General features: G+C 33.7%; 1 protein-coding gene across 1 annotated transcript; it reads right to left on the bottom strand.

Annotated features, from left to right (window-relative positions):
* Window positions 1-1,513: 1,513 nt before the first annotated feature.
* Window positions 1,514-24,275, bottom strand: LOC133197653 (meckelin-like). The gene is made up of 21 exons (XM_061333771.1): window positions 24,038-24,275; window positions 20,818-20,906; window positions 20,575-20,653; window positions 20,345-20,450; window positions 19,588-19,660; window positions 18,991-19,053; window positions 10,751-10,813; window positions 10,173-10,324; window positions 9,663-9,906; window positions 9,339-9,402; window positions 9,113-9,205; window positions 8,638-8,721; window positions 7,269-7,441; window positions 6,796-7,050; window positions 5,877-6,321; window positions 5,307-5,515; window positions 4,586-4,705; window positions 3,082-3,189; window positions 2,814-2,916; window positions 2,483-2,625; window positions 1,514-2,025 (listed from the first exon to the last, which is right to left on the bottom strand). The coding sequence occupies exons 1-21, from the start codon at window positions 24,237-24,239 to the stop codon at window positions 1,945-1,947; spliced, it is 2,949 nt and encodes a 982-aa protein (XP_061189755.1). The 5' UTR covers window positions 24,240-24,275; the 3' UTR covers window positions 1,514-1,944.
* Window positions 24,276-25,876: the final 1,601 nt, after the last annotated feature.

The raw sequence follows: 25,876 nt of genomic DNA, 5'->3' as shown, positions 1-25,876 counted from the left end.
AGTTACCAATTTCATCAATCAAGACGGACTTAGACAAACGGACCCACGACGGTTAGGTTAAGCAACATAATGAGTAACCAGAAGTCTCTGATGAGACTGTAGCTCTACTGGTCTGTCCATATAACAAAGGAAAAGTAGCACTTGGATTTGAAACTTTGCAACATGCAGCAATAAATAGAATAATGTATCTTAATGTAGTCTACGTGTGCACCAAGTTATATTGAAATCAGACCAAAACTGAAGGAGGAGTATCATTTTAAAGAAATTTCACAGAATTTTCTATTTTTAGTAACCATGGCAGAACCGTTCGTCGAAATCAAAAACCGATGCACTAAATTATGTATCTTTAGTTAGTGTAGTCTACTTGTTTGCCAAGTTATTTTAATATCAGACCAAAACTGAAGGAGGAATAGCCTTTTACAGAAATTTCTATTTTTAGTAACCATGACAACACCGTTCATCGAAATCAAAAACCGATGCACTAATTATGAATCTTAGTGTAGTCTACTTGTGTGCCAAGTTATATTGAAATCAGACCAAAACTGTAGGAGAAGTAGCATTTTAAAGGAATTTCACAGAAATTTCTATTTTTAGTAACCATGGCAACACCATTCATCGAAATCAAAAACCGATGTACTAAGTTATGTATCTTAGTGTAATCTAGTTGTGTGCCAAGTTATATTGAAATCAGACCAAAACTGTAGGAAGAGTAGCGTTTTAAAGCAATTTCACAGAAATTTCTATTTTTAGTAACCATGGCAACACCGTTCAGGGAAATCAAAAACCGATGCACTAAATTATGCATCTTAGTGTAGTCTACTTGTGTGTCAAGTTATATTGAAATCAGACCAAAACTGTAGGAGGAGTAGCATTTTAAAAGAATTTTACAGAAATATCTACTTTTAGTAACCATGGCAACACCGTTCATGGAAATCAAAAACTGATGCACTAAATTATGTATCTTAGTGTAGTCTACTTGTGTGCCAAGTTATACTGAAATCAGACCAAAACTGTAGGAGGAGAAGTGTTTTGAAAAATTGTTTACAGACAGACGGACAGCTAGACAGACAGACAGACGGACACCTTACTATCGCATAAGCTCTTCTGGTCTCTGACCAGTACAGCTAAAAAACTTGTGTTCTTTTATGGTATTTGCATCATAATTAAAAAAAATCATTTTAAAAAAAGTGTGAGTAAAGCGAAGTTTTGACAAACTCTACTGCACAGAAAAGCATGCAAGGAGTGCAAAATATACATGTAAGTGCCGGAAAAAGCAAGCATTGTTGATATCATTTATCTCATTGACACGGGACTTTTATTTATAGCGTAAAAATCATAAACAACACTGAATTGGTAAGGAATAAAGTAAGGAATTTGTAACTAGCCAAGTAAGAGTAATCAACATGAGAATCAAAATTCAGGCCCCCATGACACCTCAAACAAGGTCACCTGTCAACAACTTCCCTCTTGGATTGATATCTCAAGAAAACCATTTCTGAACAGACATTAAAACTCAAGCATTTCACTGTTTTAATCACTTACTGCATACAGTAAAATAATCTACCAATTACAATCATTTACAGAAAAAAAATCTTCAATCAAATATAATTCATATGCATAACGATTGTTTATTTTAAATTGAAATATAACTTTCTGTAAAAAAGACACTAAAGGCTTCAGTGGATCACTAACAAATATCACATAACCTACATACTAGTATATATGTATGTTCTTACAACCAGTAATGAGAAAAATATCATGGACGGTTAGTCTGAGATTTTCAAGAATTATACAAATGTTAATAAATACATACAAAATATAAATACATGCATATAATACATTAAATAAAATGGCAAATTCTAACAATTGTTTCAAACAACTGGCGACTTTGTCACACATTTACATAACCTTGGAATCTTTGATAATTATCACTGGATTTAAGCATTATATCAGGAACCGTTCATCTACTAAGGTTTTCTTTGCTAAGTTTTTCCTTCCCCCGTGATCTCGCACCAAAGCAACAAGCTGTAACAAATATTGTAAACAATACAGATAAAGAATTTGAAACAGCACACTGTACAAAGTGAATTCACGTACAGGAGAATGCTGGTGTTCTTGAGAAGGTTTTTAAATATATTCCTATACATTTTAATGTAACCTTTGGACATTTAGGATATAAGTAGGATACAAATCCTAATCATCAGCATCTGTGGATACTTAATGTCAAATTTGGTTGAAATCGACCCAGTGTTCTGGAGAGGAAGTCAAAAGGTTGAAAAACAGACAGCAATAGTCTACCTGAATGATCATGTGTCCTAAAAATCTATTTTAAAAGGGCTATTCTCCTTTAACTTCAAGAACGTTAAGAATGTTTGGCACTTTGTTCTGTTTTTCATTTCTCCTCTTTATTGTCAAAAATGATAATCAAACATTAAACTTAGCCTTTTAGCAGAATAATATCTTCTACAGAATCTGTACATACCTCTATAATGATGTAAGTGATGATTCCTGAGAGTACAAAGTTTGTAGCAATGAGATCGATGATACAGAAAAGTAAGGTATCAAACAGAAGTAGCGTGATCTCATTCCCGTAGAACAAACACTGGTCAAAGGAATGTCCATCATCTGCAAAAAATATATACAAGATTCACTTAAAAGACCAAAAATAAATAAAGATCCATAAAATAATTACTGTGCTGACAAAAGCAAAATGAAAATCAATTAAAAAAAATCATTATAATGAAAAAATTTAGATGTCGAAACATGTTTGTAAGAATTTATGAGAGAGAGAGATCGAGAGAGAGAGATCATACCATTGTAGAAGTATCCCTTTTCTGAAGCATCCATAAACTCTGTATCCATAATGCTCTCCAGAAGTGTTTTATCTCTAACTTGGTAGTCTAGATTCTTCAAAGACTGCAAGGAATATATCACTTGTTTAGTTTTTATTTATCCATTTTTTTTTTTATTATACACAAATAAAATTTTTCACCACGTAAATTTGTACTGAAATTGCAGACTGAAACATGCAAGAACAGTGTAGAACTTTGTGTCATTCTTACCACTGGTCAAATTACTTACATGGTCAATAAAAGTAGATAAGAATTTATTAATGACATTGTAGGCTTCCACTTGTTTGTCTGTTAATCCTCCCTTTTCCTTCCCTGCTTGTGGGCCTCCACCTGCCCCCTGTAAAGGTTACAACAAATTTGAAATCAGCTATCAACAGGTTCCCTTATATAAACCTTGATTCTACTAAACAATGCCTACCTCCAGGTTCCCTTATATAAACCTTGATTCTACTAAACAATGCCTACCTCCAAGTCCACTTATATAAACCTTGATTCTACTAAACAATGCCTACCTTCAGGTTCACTTATATAAACCTTGATTCTACTAAACAATGCCTACCTCTAGGTTCCCTTATATAAACCTTGATTCTACTAAACAATGCCTACCTCCAGGTTCACTTATATAAACCTTGATTCTACTAAACAATGAATACCTCTAGGTTCCCTTATGTAAACCTTGATTCTACTAAACAATGCCTACCTCTAGGTTCCCTTATATAAACCTTGATTCTACTAAACAATGCCTACCTCCAGGTTCCCTTATATAAACCTTGATTCTACTAAACAATGCCTACCTCCAGGTTCCTTTATATAAACCTTGATTCTACTAAACAATGCCTACCTCCAGGTTCCCTTATATAAACCTTGATTCTACTAAACAATGCCTACCTCCAGGTTCCCTTATATAAACCTTGATTCTAGTAAACAATACCTACCTTGAGGTTCATTTATATAAACCCTGATTCTAGTAAACAATGCCTACCTCCAGGTTCCCTTATATAAACCTTGATTCTAGTAAACAATGCCTTTCTCCAGGTTCCCTTATATAAACCTTGATTCTACTAAACAATGCCTACCTCCAAGTCCACCTATTTAAACCTTGATTCTACTAAACAATGCCTACCTCTAGGTTCCCTTATATAAACCTTGATTCTACTTAACAATGCATAACTCCAGGTTCCCTTATATATACCTTGATTCTAGTAAACAATGCCTACCTCCAGGTTCCCTTATATAAACCTTGATTCTACTAAACAATGCCTACCTCCAGGTTACCTTGTATAAACCTTGTTTCTACTAAACAATGCCTACCTCCAAGTACCTTGTATAAACCCTGTTTCTACTAAACAATGCCTACCTCCAGGTTCATTTATATAAACATTGATTCTATTAAACAATGCCTACCTCCAAGTCCACTTATTTAAACCTTGATTCTACTAAACAATGCCTACCTCCAGGTTCCCTTATATAAACCTTGATTGTACTAAACAATGCCTGCCTCCAGGTTCACTTATATAAACCTTGATTGTACTAAACAATGCCTACTTCCAGGTTCCCTTATTTAAACCTTGATTGTACTAAACAATGCATATCTCCAGGTTCACTTATATAAACCTTGATTGTACTAAACAATGCCTATCTCCAGGTTCACTTATATAAACCTTGATTGTACTAAACAATGCCTACCTCTAGGTTCACTTATATATACCTTGGTTCTACTTAACAATGCCTACCTCCAGCGCCACAGCAAGAAGGACCTCTTCGTACTTCAGACGAAGTTTCCGAGGTAAAGTCATGACAAATGTCTGCTGCTCTGTGTTCGGGAGAAGCCCTCTCTGGCCCACTAAATCTTTCTGAGAGAAAAAAAGTCAAACTTGGTGTACTATATTTTTAAAAAAATCGCTAAAACTTACAAAAGAACAAGAATTGTTTAATGATATAGACATAAAAAAAAAAACAAAGCAAGTTATCACTCTGGTGTCACAGGAGAAGGTCTTTGGTAATTACAGTGGAATCATTGTTTGTGAGGGTTTAATGTTTATGGATTTTGTGGATCACCCTTACCTATGAATTTACATCCCAACAAACATTAACTTTGAAAATGCACAAGTTCTTTTATTTTCTTAATACAGGAGTTACCCACTAAATGACTTATAAAATTTTGGTTATCCACGAAAATTGACTCCACAAATTAAAATGATTCCACAGTATTTGACATATGTATACTGTTTATGGAACATTGGGCACTTTGTAATGTAGCAAAATAAAACTGAAAGTCATATAGTGTCCGGCAGTGTACATATATATGAGAGTGCATTTATATATTATTTTATGCCAGGATTTCAGTGAACAGAAAAACTAATTTAAGCCTCTAACTCAGGTGAGCTGAAGAATAATCAACAGTTCCTGTTCTCCTGGTTATTGAAATCACATAATATCACAAAGTCATCATACCTCTTCTCTTTTCATCATCTCAAACATCTCCTTCATGTTTGTGTCTGCCTTGCCGTAGACTGAACGGCCGTGAATGTAGTAACCATACTGAGCATGGTGCATGATAAAGACGCTGATGTTAGCCATGGAACACAGGTCCACAAAGTCACGAACTTTGTCCTCAAAGAATCTCTCATAGATAAGTGTAAAAAATAACCACTGCACAAATGCTGAAAAAGGAAATGTTTTAATTAAGATTTTATTTGAGCCACTGAAATATAAAGCTAAGGTATAACACCCAACAAATTCTTGATTTTTTACATTTTGCTTTTTCTCAAGTAAAATTTAAAATTCAATTTTCCAAATTAATCTTGACAATGTAATTTGAGTTTTAAATGTAAACACAAATACATTAATTAATTATTTCATAGCTTAATAAAGTGATAAACATTGAGCAAAATAATTAATAATTCAAAAAATGTGGTCTTGGTATGTGCACATTACACTGCATCTTCAAACATTGCTAATGTTATGGATTTTATTCTGATTCATATTTGTTTATTTTGAAACAGAAATAAACAGAATGCTCACCAACAAGAAGATAGACTAGAGCCCCCACTGCATATCTAAACATTGTGTCATATGGAGCCTGGTAATCTGATGAACTCTTCACCACCTTGCCATTGGGGTCTTTGGTGGCCACATTCTCAAACCCAACATAACTTAAAAAGAAGACTACTGCAAAGATCTGGAAAATGTGGTTTATTTTCCTACATGTCTGAATTTCATTCCACTCATTGGCTGCAAAGTATGTCCTCCAAATGGACACAGGATTCTCTTTCTTGCTGCCATCAGATTTGACTCCCAGAGTTCCCTTTGGTTTTTCCCAGTCAATGAAGAAGATATCTACTGTGCATTGTGATGCTATCATGTGAGCGATTTGGAGACATTTCAGAGCAAAGGCTGATCCAAAGAGACCCAGCCACTCCTCATAGTAGACACCATCCAACAGGAATAAATACACATAATTCTGTCTCTGTAGAGAAAATCAAAGGTTTGGGTTACTACATGTATAATACATGTAACTGACTAACTTTCATCCCATTATAACTCTATTATTGAAATGATAATTTTTAGAGCATAACAGTAGCTTTTTTATCCTGAAATAAATGGAATTTCTACATTTCCTAGATTTATACGATTATAAAATTGCCATCTCTGGATGGTATCTTAATTTTCCTTCTGGAACTGTTAAATTTAAGAAAAAAATACAGTTAAATGAATTAAGAAAAGTAATCAATTTTTTTTTAGAAAAATTACATATTGTTATCAGAATATAAAATAAACAAGAAACCCACAGTTTTAAAAATAATTACTTGTATGTACAAGTATTTCCATTATACAGTGTGTGGATTCTGTGAAAAGGGAATCTTAACGGACTTACACAAGGAAATTATTAATAAAACGAACTTATAGGCCCATTCATTGAGTTTCTGACACATAAACTTACTTTGTAAAAGATGAGAAAGTAAAATGCTATTCCAAAAGTGATGACAAAGAAGACATTGGACAAGACTCCACTAACATAAAACACAAAGTTGATGATCGAAGCAAAATCAATGGCGAGACGCCCAGCTCTCTTTGACCACACCCAAGTTTTATATCCTGCCAAAATCACTCCCAATGTTGACAGTGTTCCCACAGCAATCTGGAAATCTTTCCTGTATGAATCTAATCCCATGTTATACTTCACTTTGAAAGTAGGCTGTAAAACAGAATCATTTGTGCAAAATATCTTAGCATCATACAAAGGTCACATGATAAGTAAAATAGTATCATAAATTTCAAAGAAAATGAAATTGATTTGTATATGGTTAAAATTAAAACTACATGTATATCAAGTATTTTAACACCATTTATGTAAACAGATATTGGTTACACACTGTAAATTTTAGACATAGGACATCATATCTCTTTACGTACACTAATGGAGGCCCCTGCCTGGGCATTGATGAGTGACACCTGGTCATAAGTGATGGTCATCAGTGGGGGGTATATACGTCCATTTGGCAGAGAGCTGTAGAGGTTGATGGAAATCTCTATACTCTTGGCATATCTGACATACTGAGGCAGGGACGGTGTGGGTGTAGTACCGCCTACAACAAAAAGGTAAAATAACTCAGTAACCAGTGGTCATTTTTAAAAAAAAAAAAAAAAAAATTATTTACAATGTATTATCTGATAAGTAATCAACATCCATGATTTTCTGAAACTTTACATAATTTTTTTTAAGTGCATGAAAAATAAAAGAAAAGAATTTGCACACCATTTCTGAAACAAATTAATACATGTACCAAGGATACTTCATTTTGCATTATTTTTCATAAATCTGTTGTAGAGTTCCATACAAAACTTGTGAATAAGGAATTTATCCAGCTTAAAAACCTATTAAACAGAGGTACTGAGATGTCTGAACTAAACAGAAGTACTGAGATCTGGATTAAATAAAACTACTGAGATGTTTGGACTAAATAAAACTACTGAGATGTTTGGACTAAACAGAACTACTGAGATGTCTGGACTACACAGAACTACTGAGATGTCTGGACTACACAGAACTACTGAGATGTCTGGACAAAACAGAACTACTGAGATGTTTGGACTACACAGAACTACTGAGATGTTTAAACTAAACAGAACTACTGAGATGTCTGGACTACACAGAACTACTGAGATGTCTGGACTACACAGAACTACTGAGATGTCTGAACTACACAGAACTACTGAGATGTCTGGACTACACAGAACTACTGAGATGTTTGGACTACACAGAACTACTGAGATGTCTGACTACACAAAACTACTGAGATGTCTGGACTTAACAGAACTACTGAGATGTTTGGACTACACAGAACTACTGAGATGTTTGGACTACACAGAATTACTGAGATGTCTGGACTACACAGAAGTACTGAGATGTCTGACTACACAGAACTACTGAGATGTCTGACTAAACAGAACTACTGAGATGTCTGGACTACACAGAACTACTGAGATGTTTGGACTAAACAGAACTACTGAGATGTCTGGACTTAACAGAACTACTGAGATGTCTGGACTACACAGAACTACTGAGATGTCTGGACTACACAGAATTACTGAGATGTCTGGACAAAACAGAACTATTGAGATGTCTGAACTACACAGAATTACTGAGATGTCTGGACAAAACAGAACTACTGAGATGTCTGGATTACACAGAACTACTGAGATGTCTGGACTACACAGAATTACTGAGATGTCTGGACTACACAGAAGTACTGAGATGTCTGGACTAAGTCCAGATACTCACCTCCAGATGTGTCTGCTCCTGTTGTGACCACGTTATCCACGAGGAAAAATCTCCGCGTCAGAATCCAGTCCCTGGTACTGGATCCTAAATGGAACAATAGCAACTTAAATAATAAATAAATACTATCAACATTCATGATATTTACTTCAATCACAGAATTATCAATTCACATTAGTGTTAGGAAGTGGAATAATAGTAACCACACAAAAGTTATATCAATGAGTGGGTTCACAATGCACACATAAGTGAAAGTACAATGCCTGAATGAACACAAAACTGTAATTATGAATGGATACAAAATTGTAACTGTGGATAGACATACAAGTGTGTAACAAATGAATGGCCACAAAAAAGTAACAAATGAGTGGCCATAAAGGTTACAAATAAGTGGCCACTAAGAGTCATAATACATACTGGTACTTGTAAAAGTGTAACAATGAAAAGAAACTTATTGATTCTAATGATCCCTGACTACCTGTATTCACTTTGTCGCCTCCAAATACCAGGTTGTTGATTTTCACAGGGGCGGCATACAGTTGGTTTTCTCCATTCCTAGTGAGCTCAATATCTTGTTAAAGTTAAGGATGAAGTGTGTTTACTGTACACAAAATAATAAAGGTCTACACTGCTATTTAATCATTGTAACTATCCTTAAAAAAAAGTATGTTTATACTTGTTGACTGACTTCATACAAAGGATACATAAATCATAGAACTCCAGTTGGTATTTCTGGGTGTCCCAAAGATCTATTGCAGGAATGGAACACTGAAACAAGGAGGGAGCCATTAACAGTTTATAATACACATATGTAACTGCTGCTTGTACAACAAACATAAATATTTTCTAAATTTTGAAAATTTTGTACTCTATAAAATCAACCTTATCTTGAAAAATGACTTTTGTTAACTTGTCAATTTTCCCAAGTTTACAAGGAAGCGACTTTGCATGGAGTTACAATGTTAAATGGATAAAATATAATCCAGTTTTATATTTTTGAAAAAAAATAAAAAGCTTTCAACACTTACAGACTGTTCATAGTAAGTGCCAAATGTATAGGCTGCATTGAGTCTTGAGGTAGTGTCAGAGCAGAGCTGAAGTCGTCCACCTGTTACCTCAGATGTGCCCAGGTAAGTGCCATTTAAAGTGTACCTTCCTACACGATATTCCAGGTAAGACACAGGACTAAAGGTATACTCTGTGGTCAGAGAGTCGTCGTCTAGGATTCTGTCCCCTTCCTGAGAGTAATACAGCACAGGTAGGTATGCATTCCTGTAAGGAAATAAAGAACAGTTAGGTAAGCATTCCTTTAAAAAAAAAAAAAAACACAGGTAGGTAAACATTCCTGGAATGAAATAAAACACAGGGAGGTAATCATTCCTGTAAGAGAATAAAACTCTTTTTTGTGCTTTTTCAAACAGCCACATCTTTAAAATTTCAGCTGAAGATGTGGCTGTACTGCTTCATAGAAAAAAAAACATCCCTCATAATTTAGTATGCAAGAGTTTTACAATGTTAAATGGATAAGCCATACTTACCAATCCTGTCCTAGGGTGTCAGGTAGGTTTTTGTCAGGGATCTTTCTGTATAGGTTACAAGTCTTAGTCTCGCTGAGAGAGGAATCATATTCATACCACGACAACACACAAAGGTTACTTAGAATCTGACAAGCCGTGGAGTTTACAAAATCCTATAATAATAATAGTTTGATATGAAGCATTGTATTTTATCCAGGTGGTGATATACAAAAATCTTGACAGAATCCATCTAGTAACATTCTATTTCTCATGTTATACCGAGTTGAAATTTATTTATCATTGATTAAAGAAAAAGATAACAAGATAAAAATCAGTATAGTATTGCAGCATTTTATAGCAAAGAATGAGCGTTATTTTAGTGTTACCAATTATGACAAAAATATAGTTCCCTATAGTTTATGAAGTCCACATTGTAATTTCCCACATCAAATGTTACAATTGTATAGGTAAAAGAAAAAAATGAAGTTTAATGCAGCTAGAGTATTGAGAAACAGAATTTATTTGTGCCCTAACTACTCAGTAATGACTTCATACATGAGATAAAGTAGCACTGATTATCAGTTATAAAAGTGACTTACTCGACACATAAGATAAGCTGCCTGTACATGTTCTCTCACATATGTCGACTCAGCTGTTCCACTCTGTAGACATAAAGATACAGTACAATATAACTAACAAACATAAAAACTGTAAAATTAAGAACATCAAACAATATGTAGAAACTAGTTTTGTCAACTACATACTTGGTTAACATCGAACAATGCAAACGGTTAGTAAAATTGCTACTCGGTTACTTGGATATATAGACAAAAGTAGAAAATAAATGTCATTTTGTTCATAAAAGAATACTTACAAGCTCCCCATTAACTGTTATTATGTTCCCCAAACGAAGTTTGGGAACATATTGTTTTTACTCTGTTTCTTATTATTATTAGTTCTTCCGTTTTCAACGGAAGACCTATAGTGATTCTACTGTTTCTTATTATTATTATTATTATTATTATTAAGGTCTTCCGTCTTCACGGAAGACCTTATAGTGATTCTACTGTTTCTTATTATTATTATTATTTTTTTCCCCAAAATTTTGTGCAGGCGATTTCTCAAAAACTATTCAGTGGTTTTAAATGAAACTTTCAGGAATTATGTGTCGTCAAATGGACTTTGTTCATCAGAAGGAAAATTTGGAAAACTCGCTTCCGGTGCCAAGTTATTGACAGTTTTCTGATTTTAAAATGAAATTTTGTCCCCCCTTTTCTGAAAAAATGGTTTAAGATATGAACTGGAGACTTGTTAGAGATGATAGGTTATGTCTTCTAGATGAGGGGAATCACCTTTTTGTGCGTCGTCAGTACTTCCGGTCGTTACCGGATGCGAATTTAAAAAAGTCGAATTTTTAAACTTTTTTGTTTTTCTATATTTTTCTTTTATTTTAATAAGGTTAATAGAGACTCTTCTGAAAATGCTAAATATATAATTTATTTTAGAATTGATCAATCCAAACTCTAGATATTCGCATTTCTAAATTTGAAGCGGGTCCAAAATGGCGGCTGTCTCCGTAAACTCCGATAAGTAGGTCAGAATTTACGGAGTCAGCCGAGCGTTTGTTTGAATGAAAGTACCATAAGGATCAAAGAAATGTTAAGGAATTGTTGGATTGTCACATCACAATTACGTTGCAATTCTGTTTCGAACTAGAGTTTTAATCCGGAGTTTCCTCAAACGTCTACTATAATTGTTCTTGTCTGTATCTCAAAGTAGAAAAACGACATGACTACAAGTGGAAATACGATAACTACAACCTTTTGTTTTACACCACGGAAAAACTGATCCTAAACCATGGTTATAAGTAATAGCTTTTCAAGAAACTTGCCTGACTAAAGCAATCAATATATAGTAATTATAACGTGGCCATTGTTTTTTCCCCATGCAGGCTTGTGTCATATTAAATGAACAGAAAAGACAAAAATAAGAAAACCATTTTTTAAAGATTGTTTAATGAAAATGATTTTAGTATTTTTTTTCTAAAAGATGTTGTTATTGAACATAAATGGTATCAGATTCCTTGTTTTTGGGCGAAACATTCCAGTCTTTCATGAATGTGTAACTAATCGGGATAGTCCACTTTGGGGGTAAACAGGAAAATAAAACTTGTAGAAAATCTTACCTAAATCACTGCTTTAGTGTTACTTATCCATACGATATATAATAAGTACAATATGATAAAAATACTTTCTCAAGCTCGATATTCAGGTTATAAGAACATACATTTTGAAATTTCATTGAAGCTATCACCATTCAATAGCAAATACATTCCAAAGGATATGCGCGAATATTTACCTGTGACGTTTCGCGCGAAATAATGTATCGTGATCAACCTTTCGTGGTAGACAAATGGTCTGATGCAGAAGTATATAGAAGTACAGAAAAGGATCACATGGACATGCCTGTATATGGAATTGCATGAAATAAAAAGTTGAATACATAAAGAATAAAAGAAAGTAAACAGAATCATCAGAGAATGGCTAAAGATATGAATATGAAACTTGCTGAGGTGATAGAGCATCAAATCTAGATATATTGATCGACCATTAATTTTCGTCGTTCTTACTTCCGGTCGCAAACGGAAGTGAATTCAAAAATGTTAAATTTGCAACTTTTTGTTTTTCAATATTTTTCTCTGGGATTTACAGTGTTAATAGAGAGTCTCCTAGGAGTTTTATGTATGTTTTCATCTTGTTGATTGAAAAAGTTTGCAGAGATTTTTATAAAATTCACTTCCGGTCGAGTGATTACCTGTTCTCAAAATTAGATTTTGTTCTCACAATATTGCTCGGCAACAGTAAACGACTGAAGTCTAAAACTTTCAGGTCTGATAGTCAGTCATCAGTTTATTTGAATCGTGAGAAAATCTTGTATCGCCGTACTTCCGATCGTGACAGGAAGTGATCCAAAAAAGTGAATGGTTAATCGGTAAGCTTTCTTGGATTTTCACGCTGAATTTCTTTTATCACTTTTTCAGAGTGAATTTTTGTTTTTATTTTCAGAATCGGACGGAAGACCTCTCATTGCTCGCAATGAGTTTCTAGTTATTATTATTATTTTTCATTTTTATTTTTTTGACCTTTTCAAATCGCGATATCTCAAAAACTACTCATTCATTTTCAGCCAAATTTTCAGGAATGATGTGTTATCTCATGCCATTTTGAAATATTGAAAAAGTTTGGAAAAAGTTACTTCCGGTCGGGAATTATTACGATTTTTTACTTTTTCCACTAAAAGTCTAGTCCATGAATGTTCTCAGAAACTGTTAAAGGTAGGAGTCTGAAACTTTCAGGTATGATAGAACTTGGTTTGTAGATGTGTGATGGAAACATTTCGTGTGTCGTCGTCACTTCCGGTTGTCACAGGAAGTGATTTAAAAAGGGTAATTTTTTGAACTTTTTTGTTTTTCATTATTTTTTTATGATGTTGATAGGCTAAATAAAGAGTCTTACAAGAATGCTAAATATGTAGTTTGTTTAAAAATTGATTAACCCATACTCTAAATATTTATCATTTTTCAATTTCCAGCGATGATGTTTGATAGTGTAATGGTTAGCATGTTGAATTTTCACGTGGGCGATCCGGATTCAATCGAAAGAATGTCCGAATTTTTTCTCACTTTTTGGGGCTCAAATATAAGATTTTATCTTTAGGGGGGGGGGGGGGGGGGGGGGGGGTGCTATGTCGTTCGACGTCAGAGCAGCGGTGTTTGACGGCACAATATCAGCGTGTCTTTTTACTCCCTCATAAAGAGTTTGCAGTTGAATTTTGCACTAATTAATGTGCATAGATGCAATTGTGATATTAAAAAAACGAGGAAAACATGTTGCTACAAATATATATGTAGCTAGATACCTATGCAATTGTATCTTAAATTGGAGAGTTGTCGAATTGTATTTTGAAAGTAGAATTTGTTACTTTCTCATGTTGATTGAATAACATATAGCAATTTCAAATGAGAGAAAAATAAACTTCAATGATATTTTTCTTTGATTTTAGAAGGGCAATATTCCTTTATAGATGCAAGTTACTGAACATAATAGGTATCAGATTCCTTGAGCGTCATATGGCGAGACGTGTTTTGTTGCGAAACATTCCAGTCTTTTCATTAATGTGTTACTAATTGGAATAATCCACTTTGGGGGTAAAGAGGAATATAAAATGTGTAAGAAAACTTAGCGCTGCATTTATGTTACTTGTCCGTATACGGTATGTTATATGTACAGTGTGATACATGTACATTCTTAGGCTAGAAAGTCACGCTATAGCAACATATTTTTTATAAAAATTTCATTGAAGCTATCACGTACACTTATTCAATTGAAGACACATTCCAAAGAAAAGGCGCGAAGATTTACTCGTGACGTTTGGCGCGAAATAATTATCTTGACCCGCCTTTCACAAATGGCCTGATGCAGTAGTGTAGAAGTACAAAAAAAGATTACACGGAAATGTCTGAATTTGGAATTGCATAGAATAGAAAGTTGAATGCATAAAGAATAAAGTTACTTCAGGGAATGAGTGCAAGGTAAACATCGATGATGGCTGGTACATTGCGCTAGTGTAGTGGTTTCAATATTAAAGAACAAGGTTCACTTAGGGCCTTTTTTGGCCCTGTGAATTTCAGAAAACCTGAAACTGCTTGAAACTATTTCTGAGGATTACAAAACCTGTTTTATTTTTTTAGATCAGAGGGTGTGCTCATATTATTTCTCTTCTGTGAAAGTACTCAAATATACTTATTTTCATTAAAATTCAAGAACATTGCAATTTCAGGAGCTCTGTTTGGCTATAAGGAGAAAATTTTCAATTGGAAATGAAAACACTAAGTCTCTACTTTATCTTGTTGTTTAAAATGGAACATAAAGTGTTAGTCAATAAATTGGTATATCTACAGGGCTATTTTATGCATAAAGTGAACCTAGCTCTTTTCGGGCAGCCGATCTTGGTTTAATCCCGACTATATCTGAATTTTTTGCTTAAATTTACGTTTTCATCTTTATCAATGATGTTGAACTTTGTTTTTCTCTTTGTGAATTCTGTGCTCTTTTTATTTTTTTTTTTATAAATAAAAAATCTTTTTAAAGACCCATGTTGAATTTTTAGGTGTCTTTACAACGAACAGATATAAATGTAATTTTACGTGCGAAGAATATCACAGTTAAGGATGGTTATTCGGACGGAAGACCTCTCGTTGCTCGCAACGAGTATCTAGTTATTAAGGTCTTCCGTCTTCACGGAAGACCTTATAGTGATTCTACTGTTTCTTATTATTATTATTCTTATTATTCTTATTATTATTTTTTTGACTTTCTAATTTTGTGTACGCGATTTCTCAGAGACTATTAAGTGGATTGGGATGAAATTTGCAGGGAAAACGTGTCGTAGGCTGAAGTTATTTTATCCGGGAGCAAATTCCAAAAATCACATCCAGTGCCAAGTTATGGACCATTTCCTGATTTTAAAATGAAATTTTGTCCAGGGATAATCTCAAGAACGGCTAAAGATATCAATGTCAAACTTTCATGAATAATAGATCGTGATAAAGACTTGCCGGGAAGCTTATTTTTGTACGCCGTCGGCACTTCCTGTCGCTACAGGAAGTGGCTTTCAAAAATCGATTTTTTCAATTTTTTTTGTTTTTAAATATTTTTCTGCGATATTAGTAGGGATAATAAAGCGTCTTATCGGATCACTAAATATATAATTTGTTTTAATGTTGATTCAAACATACTCTAGGAATTCGCTTTTTTCGTTTTAAGTCACTTTCTAATTTTGTGCACGCGATTTCTCAAAGACTATTGAATGGATTTAAATGAAATTTTCAGGAATAGTGTGTTGTAAAATGAACTTGATCTATCTGAGAGAAAATTTGGAAATTTACTTCCGGTGCCAAGTTACAGACCATTTTCTGATTTCAAAATGACATTTTGTCCGCGGATAATCTGAAGAACGACAAGAGATATCAATGTCAAACTTTCAGGGATTATAGCTCGTGATAGATACTAGCCGGGTAGCTACTTTTTGTTCGTCGTCGGCACTTCCGGTCGCTAACGGAAGTGATCAAAGAAATCGTAAAATTTCAACTTTTCTTTTTTAAATCAATACTTACATCACGTTATTGCATCTCTTTTGTAGTTTCGAAATATGTTAGTCCCACCGGAAACAAAAACGTCAACTTCCGTTTATAAGAGAAAAACTACATAATTTGAGTATTTTTCTTTCCCATTAATATCTTCTGTAGTTATTAATGTCTTTTGTAGTATTTGAAATGAATTCTAAATGTGTTATTTAGACTGCAAATGTCTAGAGTAACGTCAAGTATCTTAAGCTTTGTAAAATTCACTTCCGGTCGCGTGTTTTTCTGTCCTCAAAATGAGAAGTTGTCTGAGCAAGATCTCGGAAACGGTAAGAGATTAAGACAACAAACATATATGAGCAACAGACCTTAAGATGTAGGCAAAACCATTTGGGTTCAGAGCGTCAGCCCTCACTTCCGATCGTCACAGGAAGTGATCAAAGAAATCAAAATATTAATTTTTCTTTTTTAAATTAAAACTTGCATCACTTTTTTGCATCTCTTTCACTGTTTTGAAATATGTTAGATTCCACTGAAATCAAAAACGTCAACTTCCGGTTTTAAGAGATAAACTACGTTATTTTTATATTTAACTTTCTCATAAATATTGCTTATCGATAAAGTACTTGAAATAATTATATGCATGTTGTAGGTACTGCAAATGTCTAGAGAAAAGTCAGAGATTTTTCTAAAATTCACTTCCGGTCCTTGTCTACCTGTCCTCAAAATTAGAATCTGTTCTCAAGATACGGCTCGGCAACAGTAAACGACTGAAATCTAAAACTTTCAGGACTGATAGAAGGTCATCACTTTATTTGAATCGTGAGAAAATCTTGTATCGCCGTTACTTCCGGTCGTGACAGGAAGTGATGCAAAAAAGCGAATTGTTAATGATTAGCACGTTGGATTTTCACGTTGACGACCAGGGTTAAATCTCCAGAGTGTCTGAATTTCTTATATCACCTTTTCAGCTTGAATTTTCGTTTTGTTTTCAGAATCGGACGGAAGACCTCTCATTGCTCGCAATGAGTTTCTAGTTATTATTATTATTCTTTTTTTCTACTTGCTTCTCCGGTACTTTTTTGTCCGGGAGTGTTCTCATAGAACCACTCATCCGATTGACATGAAACCTTTTTAGGGTTAATAGGCATGTTGTGTAGGTGTTCGGAACGAAGGTCATTTTGCGCGCACATGCATGCACGTGCGCGCGCATGCAATGAGTGAAATGACTGATATACTTGATGAAGCCGTAACTTTTATATTTCTTGATGACTTGCTTTGAAACTCAAAATATAAAGATATATTAGTAGTCTAGACAAGATAACATGGTCAAATTAGCGTGAACTCACGCGCATGCACGTGCGCTCTTCTCTGATTGGCTGATACAAAAATCTCAATAATTTCCTTCTTTTTTGACAAAATACTTTGAAATTTAGAATATAAGTATATATTATAAGGTGCTACAGCATGTTATATAGGAAATTTCTTGAACACACGCGCATGCAGGTGTGCTGCAATCTGATTGGTTGAAACTTTAAATGTCTATAACTCCCTTGGTTTTCAACAAAACAGGATGAAATTTACTACATGGATAGGCACATAGAGCTCCTACATTATGATACTATCAAAATTGAATGCAAGGCCATGCATGTGCGTATGCTGAATTCTGATTGGCTATTACTTAAAGGGTTACATCTCTCTTATTTTTCAATGAGATTCTTTAATATTTAACACAAATGTATGTATTGTGAGACACTATAAGAAAATTAATGTGAAAAATGTAAAAAACATGTGCAAGCACAGGCGCTGAAATTTGATTGGCTAATACCCATATGGCTATATCGGAGTAGTTTTCCAATGAAATACCCTTAAAAATAAAGTGTCCATCTATATTACAAAAGTATTGTCTAATTTATTGAAGCTTGTAGGGAATGGGGCATCATAAGGGATTGGGGAGCCGTTTGGGGAACATCTGTAACGGTTCCCGTTACAATTAGCACTAGTTTAATGTTAGACTTTATCTAGCGTTCCACCAATATGACCAATTTGTTTTGATTTCACTTAGTTTTCACAGTGTAATTAATTAATGTTTTTGATTGACAAGGCATGTACAAGTTTAGAAGACATGAGTTAATTAAAATTACACATGTACCTTACCTAAATTGTGCTAGTCAGCAGCACATGATTTAACAAGATGTCACCACAGCCATCAAAAGCTTAGATGCCGAAATATTTTATAAGAAGTAAAAATTTGTAAGGTATAAAATTAATAACAAGGAAACATAACACTGAAAACAGGGATTCATACAGGACACCTCGAACCCCCCCCCCCCCCCAAAAAAAAAAAAAACAGCCAACTATTACAGGACAAAATTTAGAAGTTTCTGTTGTGTCTTTTTAATTATAAATAAGAAGTGCATATAAAGTGCATTTGCCATTTATATAGGCCGGTATATATATATGATAAATCCGGAAATTGTAATAAAAGGTAAGAGTATCGGATACAGGCAGATTTTGAAAGGCCTGACACCAGTAGAAACATTTTTCTTTGTTGGGAAATGACTGAAACATTTAATTTCATTGTTTGTTTACCTTGCTACATGCACAGTAGTATTGATATAAAATTAGATCAACATACTACCCTCCCTTCCCCTCCCCCTCCACCCCCCCTTTTCCTTAGATTGAGTGGATACTCACAGTTAAAGGTACTGTAGTGATCTGGAAGGATCTAATGGTAGTATTGAAACAAATTCCACCACTCTGAAATAAATCATACAAGATGTATTGTAATGATGATAATAATCTGATAATGTTTTCACGTAATCCTTGCTGAGGCAGCATGAATTAGCTCCACTGCCTGTTACTGACTTACAATTACTACTGTGTGGACTGACCCTGTACAGGTTTATAGACAGAATTATGTGTATTTATTAAAACTGGACTGAAATGTAGGAGGAATAGCATTTTTTTTAAAAAAATCATAGATTATTCCATCTAAGTAATTGTGGCAATACAACTAATTGATATCAAAACCAGATAAAATTGATGTAACTTGGTTTAATCAACTTGTGTACCAGTACCAAATTTTATGTAAAATCTACCAGTGAGGACCAGTGTTCAATTTGAATAAATTATAATTCATAACACTATTTTCTGCAAAGAATTAATATTTCATCTTTTTGAAATCTTCATCTACATATGCTGATTAGGTATTGATCGAAAAATTTTATCTTATATATTTTTTATTTTTCATCTTGAATTGTAAATATAAAGACTCTGACAGATTTTACTTACCAGTTGGCCACTGGGACAGGTACACGTTCTCCAGGTAGGATTTATTTTTAGTAACATGTTGCATCTCTCACACCTACAACACAATACATGTAAGTCACATGACTGACACTTTGTCTCAGTACCACCCCACTATTAATGGTCACATGTTCAGCACATGGAATAAAGTGTCTGTTTAAAATCTTGTTGAACCACCATTGTTTGCTAACATGTCAATACCTTGATGTCACTAATTCTGAGACAGTAGTTAAACAAAAGGAAAGAATAAAAATGTTCTTATTTTTTCATGTATAGAGTTGATCCTTTTGTATAGTTGTTGCCTTTTGTAGAATAGTATTCAATTTTGATTTATTCAATTCACTTAGATAATTCATATCTTACTGTTTCTTGCTTCTTGCAAATTCATACATGTATCATCTCTTAAGCATATATTTAATGATGTTGCCATCTTAATAGTAAAATAATATCAAGTTCAAATGAAAGGTCAAGGTCAGAAATTTTTACACAGTTGATTATCTTTCACCAAAAAATATGGAGAAATGAGGACAGAGTTTAAAAAATCTTGACCAGTTAAGCTGATCTCCCCAAAGCATTTCAGTGTTTGAAGGTTGATGAAAATATCTTGACAGTTTCTTTGAAACTTAGCAACATAATGGGGGCAGAAAGAAGAATGCACAAAGGACATGACACACTTCATGTTGTTCTATTTTAATAGTGGGGCATTAAAAGATTTAATTTCTGAAATATAACAAACAAATACCTGTCACCCCTCAGGTTAGGACTGGTGTAGTCGGCACACGCCTGACAGACCCGGGCATCCCCTCCCCCTGTGGTGGTCACCAGTGCTCCATTTACCTCCCTCTCCACTGACAAAATTACACATTTATGTTTAATTAGGTAACAACAGTATCAAAACCAATCAATATCTTCCAATATGGAATTAATGAAAATGATTATTTCACTTCAGACACATTTCTGTCAAAGGACTACCTGCTACATTGTTGCCCCCACAAGCACAAGATGTTCCTGTCTCACAAGTGACGCAGCCCCAGCCATCAGCTGATCTGACCTATAGATATTACATTTGTAATTGCAAACACTTTAACATCCAATTAATCTAAAGAATGAATATCCATATACAAATTAACAATATTGTAAGACTTTTATAAAACTTCCTTAAACTGACTGAGTTGTTACTCATTAAAACAGAAGTTGTTGTTACACATTGAATACCTGATTTAAGGGGCACTTGCTACACCATATGTTTGCACCTCCAAAATTAGTTACATACTTGTAATCTGATTCACATTCACACGAGTAACCTGCAAAGATAAGTCAAAAAAGTAAATATTTTTTAAATAACTGGTAACTTTATAAGTGCAGTTATGGCTCAATTTTATAAGTATAAAGTCTTTTATAATATGTAGAAAAATGCATGTAGATATATTAATTAGCATGACCTTTGAATGAGTGACCTCAAAACAATTGTGAATTATGAAGTTTATAAAATTAAAAAATACCACATAATTGCATCATATATATGAGATTTTTAACAGATAATAATGAATTCTATGTAGTGACTTCCTTTTAAAGTGAGAATGAAAAGCTTTTCAGTGCTACTTCATGGTTATTGTGGTTCATGAATATGTATACTTTGTCAAAATGTTTCTATCAACTTCATTGAATTCATGAAATACAATATGGATCAATTGGAAATTGGGAGTACAGTACATGTACTAGATTTACAATCTGCCATGCTGCACAGATTAAAAAACACATACAGGGTGCGTAAAAAGCACTCGTCCAGGACAAGTGAAAATCGGCTGAAGATTAGTGGATGTCATAATCTGCTTATTGCTGGTGAAAAGCAAAATGGGCAAAAAAGAAAGCTTCTGAAATCCAATATGTTATATTTTATATTTATATCTTAAAATTTAGACTGTTTTCCTGTTCATATGTGCTCAAGGGTCAAGTTCTATACAAACAGTCAATCTCTTCTTGAGTTAAATTTTATAAAATGAGCATCTGATGGTAGAAGTCTCAAGAAAGGGTAAAATGCAAACTATATTACAAGAATGAATTATATAGTAGCGATGGGCAATTGGAATGGTTTTTCATAATCTATTATAGGAATAATTGGATTAACAAGAATAAATTCGTAAAAAATTCTGGAATTATTTCTAAAATGCACTTTAAAATTTGATGTAATTTGTATCAATCCATTGGATTCATTTATTAAATTATTACTTAGGTTTTAGTTACATTCGAAGAAGAATGAATCAAGAAATCATAGGAATAATTTGCTTTTAACTAATATTTTGATAAATTGAAAGGATTTTCTATTTAAATTACTATTTTTGTGTGTGTGTGTTGTTTTTTGTAAAAGTTATTTTAAACATATCTTAATTCCTGTCCATGCACCATGTGCACATGGATACAGTATAGTCATCCCAGAAAAGTTTCAATATTTATATATTTGGTGATAATTTCATGAAATTGAAACAAAAATGCTTACAAATTTTAAGAGAGTCTCAAGATTTTAGAACTAGCAATATGTCCATAGAACATGAATGCCCCCCCCCCCCCCCCAACCACCCTTTAATAGGTTCATCAGTAATGCAACCTAAAAATTTATATTAGTGCATGAAATTTGATGGATATATCTTGAACAGTTTCTTTAAAACTGAGTTTTATACACAATAAATAGTAAAGTCAAAGGTCAATCATTAGGAAGGTTAAGGTAAAAAAGATAATTGGAGCCAGCTGGTAAATTCTCACCAAATTATGTTTAGTGCACATAAGCATACACAAAAAATATCTTGAATAGTTTTTTTCTTTTTTTAAACTGAGCTAAACACAAATTTGGGAAAAGTGACATCAAGTTCAAAGGTCAAAGTCAAAAAATGTTGATGAAGTTGAATAGCTCTCCTCGATGTGCATCAGCATATATATGAAGTTTAACAAAAATATCTTGATTTGTTTCTTTGAAGCTTAGCTAAACACAGATTTGAGAAAAGTGGGGTCAAGGTAAAAGGAAAGGTCAAGGTCAAAAAGTTGTCTTCATTGGGACTGGAGACAGTTTTCAAATCTTTATTATTAAACACATATAATTTCTGATTTTTTAAAAATTGAAAATAATTTTAATCATTAAATCAGTCATTTATTTTCATTTTTGCTTAATTTCCATCACATTCGAAATACATCTTGACGTAGTTATCTTCCCAGATTAGCTCTCCTGGATGCCAGACATCAGTGTTTTCCCTTTACTTCAAAGTAGGATTAGAGATCAATTGTTACAGGCTAGGGCTGAGGTTTATGAACAAAATCTGTGAATTTTACAATTATTCATAAACTTTTTGATTTCTAAGCAGCATTTTTATTAACTGAAGTGGTCAATCCCTTTCTTTTAATTTAAGGTGGAATAGCTACAATTTGTGTCTCGATAATAAATTAATAGGGCACTTCCGAATATATTAAATAAACAGAAAATAAAGACTAATACACAATTACACTGTATGTTAGAATGTCAAGTGAATCAACCACATATTTCATTTAACTGCATACTAGCACAGATACCCTCTGAAACGTACGACTACTGAGCACTTGAGGCCTAATTTCAATACACAAAAAAATTATCAAATCAAACCATTTATACAGGTCTAGGAAAATCACTATATTTAGCTATATAGCTAAATCTACCTATATAGCTTTATTTACCTATATAATATAGCTTTATTTAGCTATTTCAGAGTAAATTTCTGTTTTATGAAAAGCAGACAAAAAGTCGCATAATGAGGCAGTTTTAGTTTTCAACTTTGAAATGGACTGAAAAGAATTCACCAAAAACCCACTTTTAAAAATGTTTCTCCTTTTGTGCAATTGCAATCAAAGATCTAAAAGTTTTGGGGCTATGTATAACAGTTAATCTGTGAATAAGCAGCTACTTTAACAAAGAAAAGCAGTTTTGGTCAACAAGATAATTGATTGGTAATAATTCAGCACAATGCAAGGCAATCACACTTAGTCATGCCTCATCGCACTTCCAGGAATGGACAGCTATCCAAACAATAGAGATGCATTTTTTGGTTAAAAAGTGTTTAAAAGTGGCAATGTTTTTACTATCTATGCCCTAGGTTGTTTTTATCAAACCTTTTTAAAAAAATATCAGCCATAATTTTCATGCGATTTTTTGTTTGTTTTTCATAAAACAGAAACTTATTCTAAAATAGCTAAATAAAGCTATATTATATAGGTAAATAAAGCTATATAGGTAAATTAAGCTATATAGCTAAATATAGTGATTTTCCTGGACCTGTTATACACTCATTGCGTAAAAACATAATTGGAAAGACGACAATTACTCATTTTTAAGACTATTGAATACAAAAAGTCACATTGACTGAGTATGCTTCATATTTTTCTTTCACTGACGTCAAGTTCAGACATGGCTTACCATCAGAACTGACGGCTTGAAATGTTGTATTCTGTAAGCAGGACGTGCATCTCATCAACAATGTGTTGAAATACTGATTGTATTGCTGTCCTAAGTTTCTTACAGCCGTGCAGTCATCCTTTGTTATAATAGGAATGTATTCATTTTGGGCTAAAACAACAGGTAAAAGAAAAATGAAGCACCGAAGCACTTTCACCGCCATTATTGTTGATGATCGTCTACTAGGAGTTAGTGTGCTTTATGAAACGAGAGATTCTAGTTTCTTTTTAAAGCGTTTAACTTACGTTGATTCATAATTTTTAAAATGATATTCTTTCCGATTGAGTTAAGTTCTGTGATACAAAAGTAATTACCATTTGATACAAAGAAATTATTTTTGAAAAAAATCAATAATTATCTTAAGCATAAAAAGACCCGAATTTTTAAAACCGGACAAAATAGGAAAAGATGCTTAACATGTGCTTAAGGAGGCTCTTTACACCACTTTTTGATGACGTACTAAACAGGCACAAAAAAAACTCCATTTTTTTTTGTTCGTTTTCACGTTCCCTCTTTTAATGATTTAAATCTTCAAAACTCTTTAAAGAAAGAGTACACGTGCGATCACATAAGGAGACCACCAATTGATTCTGGAAAAAGGGGGAAGGGGGGGGGGGGCTGGCAAAATTTTCCCGAAAAAGTTGGAACCTTTGTAGCTAGTATAGCTCAGTTTCAAGGAAGTTGTTCATTGAATTTTTTTTTGTAAAAAAATCATATACTGTAACACTGAATCATCCTAGAGAGAGCTAATCAAATTTGTCTAGGTCGCCCGCGTGGCGCAGTGGTTAGAGCGTTCGCTCTAGAGTCGCGGAGGAGGTGTTGATCCTTACGTCGCGGGTTCGAATCCCACTGTGGGACGTGGGGACCGGTCTTTCGGATGAGACCGTATAAACCGAGGTCCCGTGTTGCAGTAGGTGCTGGCACGAAAAAGATCCCTCACTGCTCAATGGCCCTGAGTGCCGAGCATAAGACAAAAGCAGCTCTCCACCGGCAAGTGGTGGCGTCTCCATATGAGTGAAAAATTCTCAAGAGGGACGTTAAACAATAAACAAACAAAACAAATCAAATTTGTCTAGGTTTTCTGATATTGACCTTCATTATGACCTAGACCTCACAATTTCTCGTTTTGCCTTTTGTTCAAGTCAAAGAGCTTGAGCTATTCCGGATTCTCATAAAATTATACACTGGTACAAATTGCTGAGAGCTATTTAACAGTGTCAAACATTTGTGACTCCAACTTTCCCTATGACCTTGACCTCATTATTCCTGATTTTGCGTTTAGCTAAGTTTCAAAGAAAGTGTTCAAGATGTTTTCATTAAATTTCGATCCATACAATGTTACAAATTGAAAAAGCAATCAAATCGTATCGTAATTTTCTAGCTGACGTCTACCTTCCTTTTGACCTTTATTTTCATTACATGAACTTGATTTAACTTTTCAAGATTTTCTTATCAAACGTTATACAAAGATACATGATTGTGAAAGCAATTCAAATGTAACATTTGTTTGTTGTTATTGTTGGTTAGGGCCGGTTTTTTTTTTAATATTGTATTCCTTATTTTGTTTCTACCTTTGATTCAGAGAAACTATTAATGCAAGAGTAGACGGTTTCATCACACTTCATACAATGATACAATTGGGTGATAGCTATTCAACTGCATCAACATTTTCTGATCTTGACCTTCCCCATGACCTTAAACTTCACGTTTTCCTTATTATAACCCCCCTCCCGCTTGAAATTATATTGATGGAGGTGTACGTCCATCCTTCCTTTTGTACATTCTTCCGTACACTTGGGG

Source organism: Saccostrea echinata, unplaced genomic scaffold (genome assembly GCF_033153115.1).
Source record: "Saccostrea echinata isolate AGI-Se365-2 ecotype Australia unplaced genomic scaffold, CSIRO_AGI_Sech_v1 ptg000030l, whole genome shotgun sequence".
NCBI lineage: Eukaryota > Metazoa > Mollusca > Bivalvia > Ostreida > Ostreidae > Saccostrea > Saccostrea echinata.
Note: the sequence above shows the minus strand (reverse complement) of the source record. Positions and strands in the feature narration are given on the sequence as shown.

Coding starts and splice junctions, on each gene's coding strand:
- LOC133197653 (XM_061333771.1), bottom strand. CDS start 24,239: ATGGCGGTGAAAGTGCTTCGGTGCTTCATTTTTCTTTTACCTGTTGTT. Junction 9,403..9,662: donor GCACTTACTATGAACAGTCT/GTAAGTGTTGAA, acceptor TCCTTGTTTCAG/TGTTCCATTCCTGCAATAGA. Junction 9,206..9,338: donor ACTGGAGTTCTATGATTTAT/GTATCCTTTGTA, acceptor AACTTTAACAAG/ATATTGAGCTCACTAGGAAT.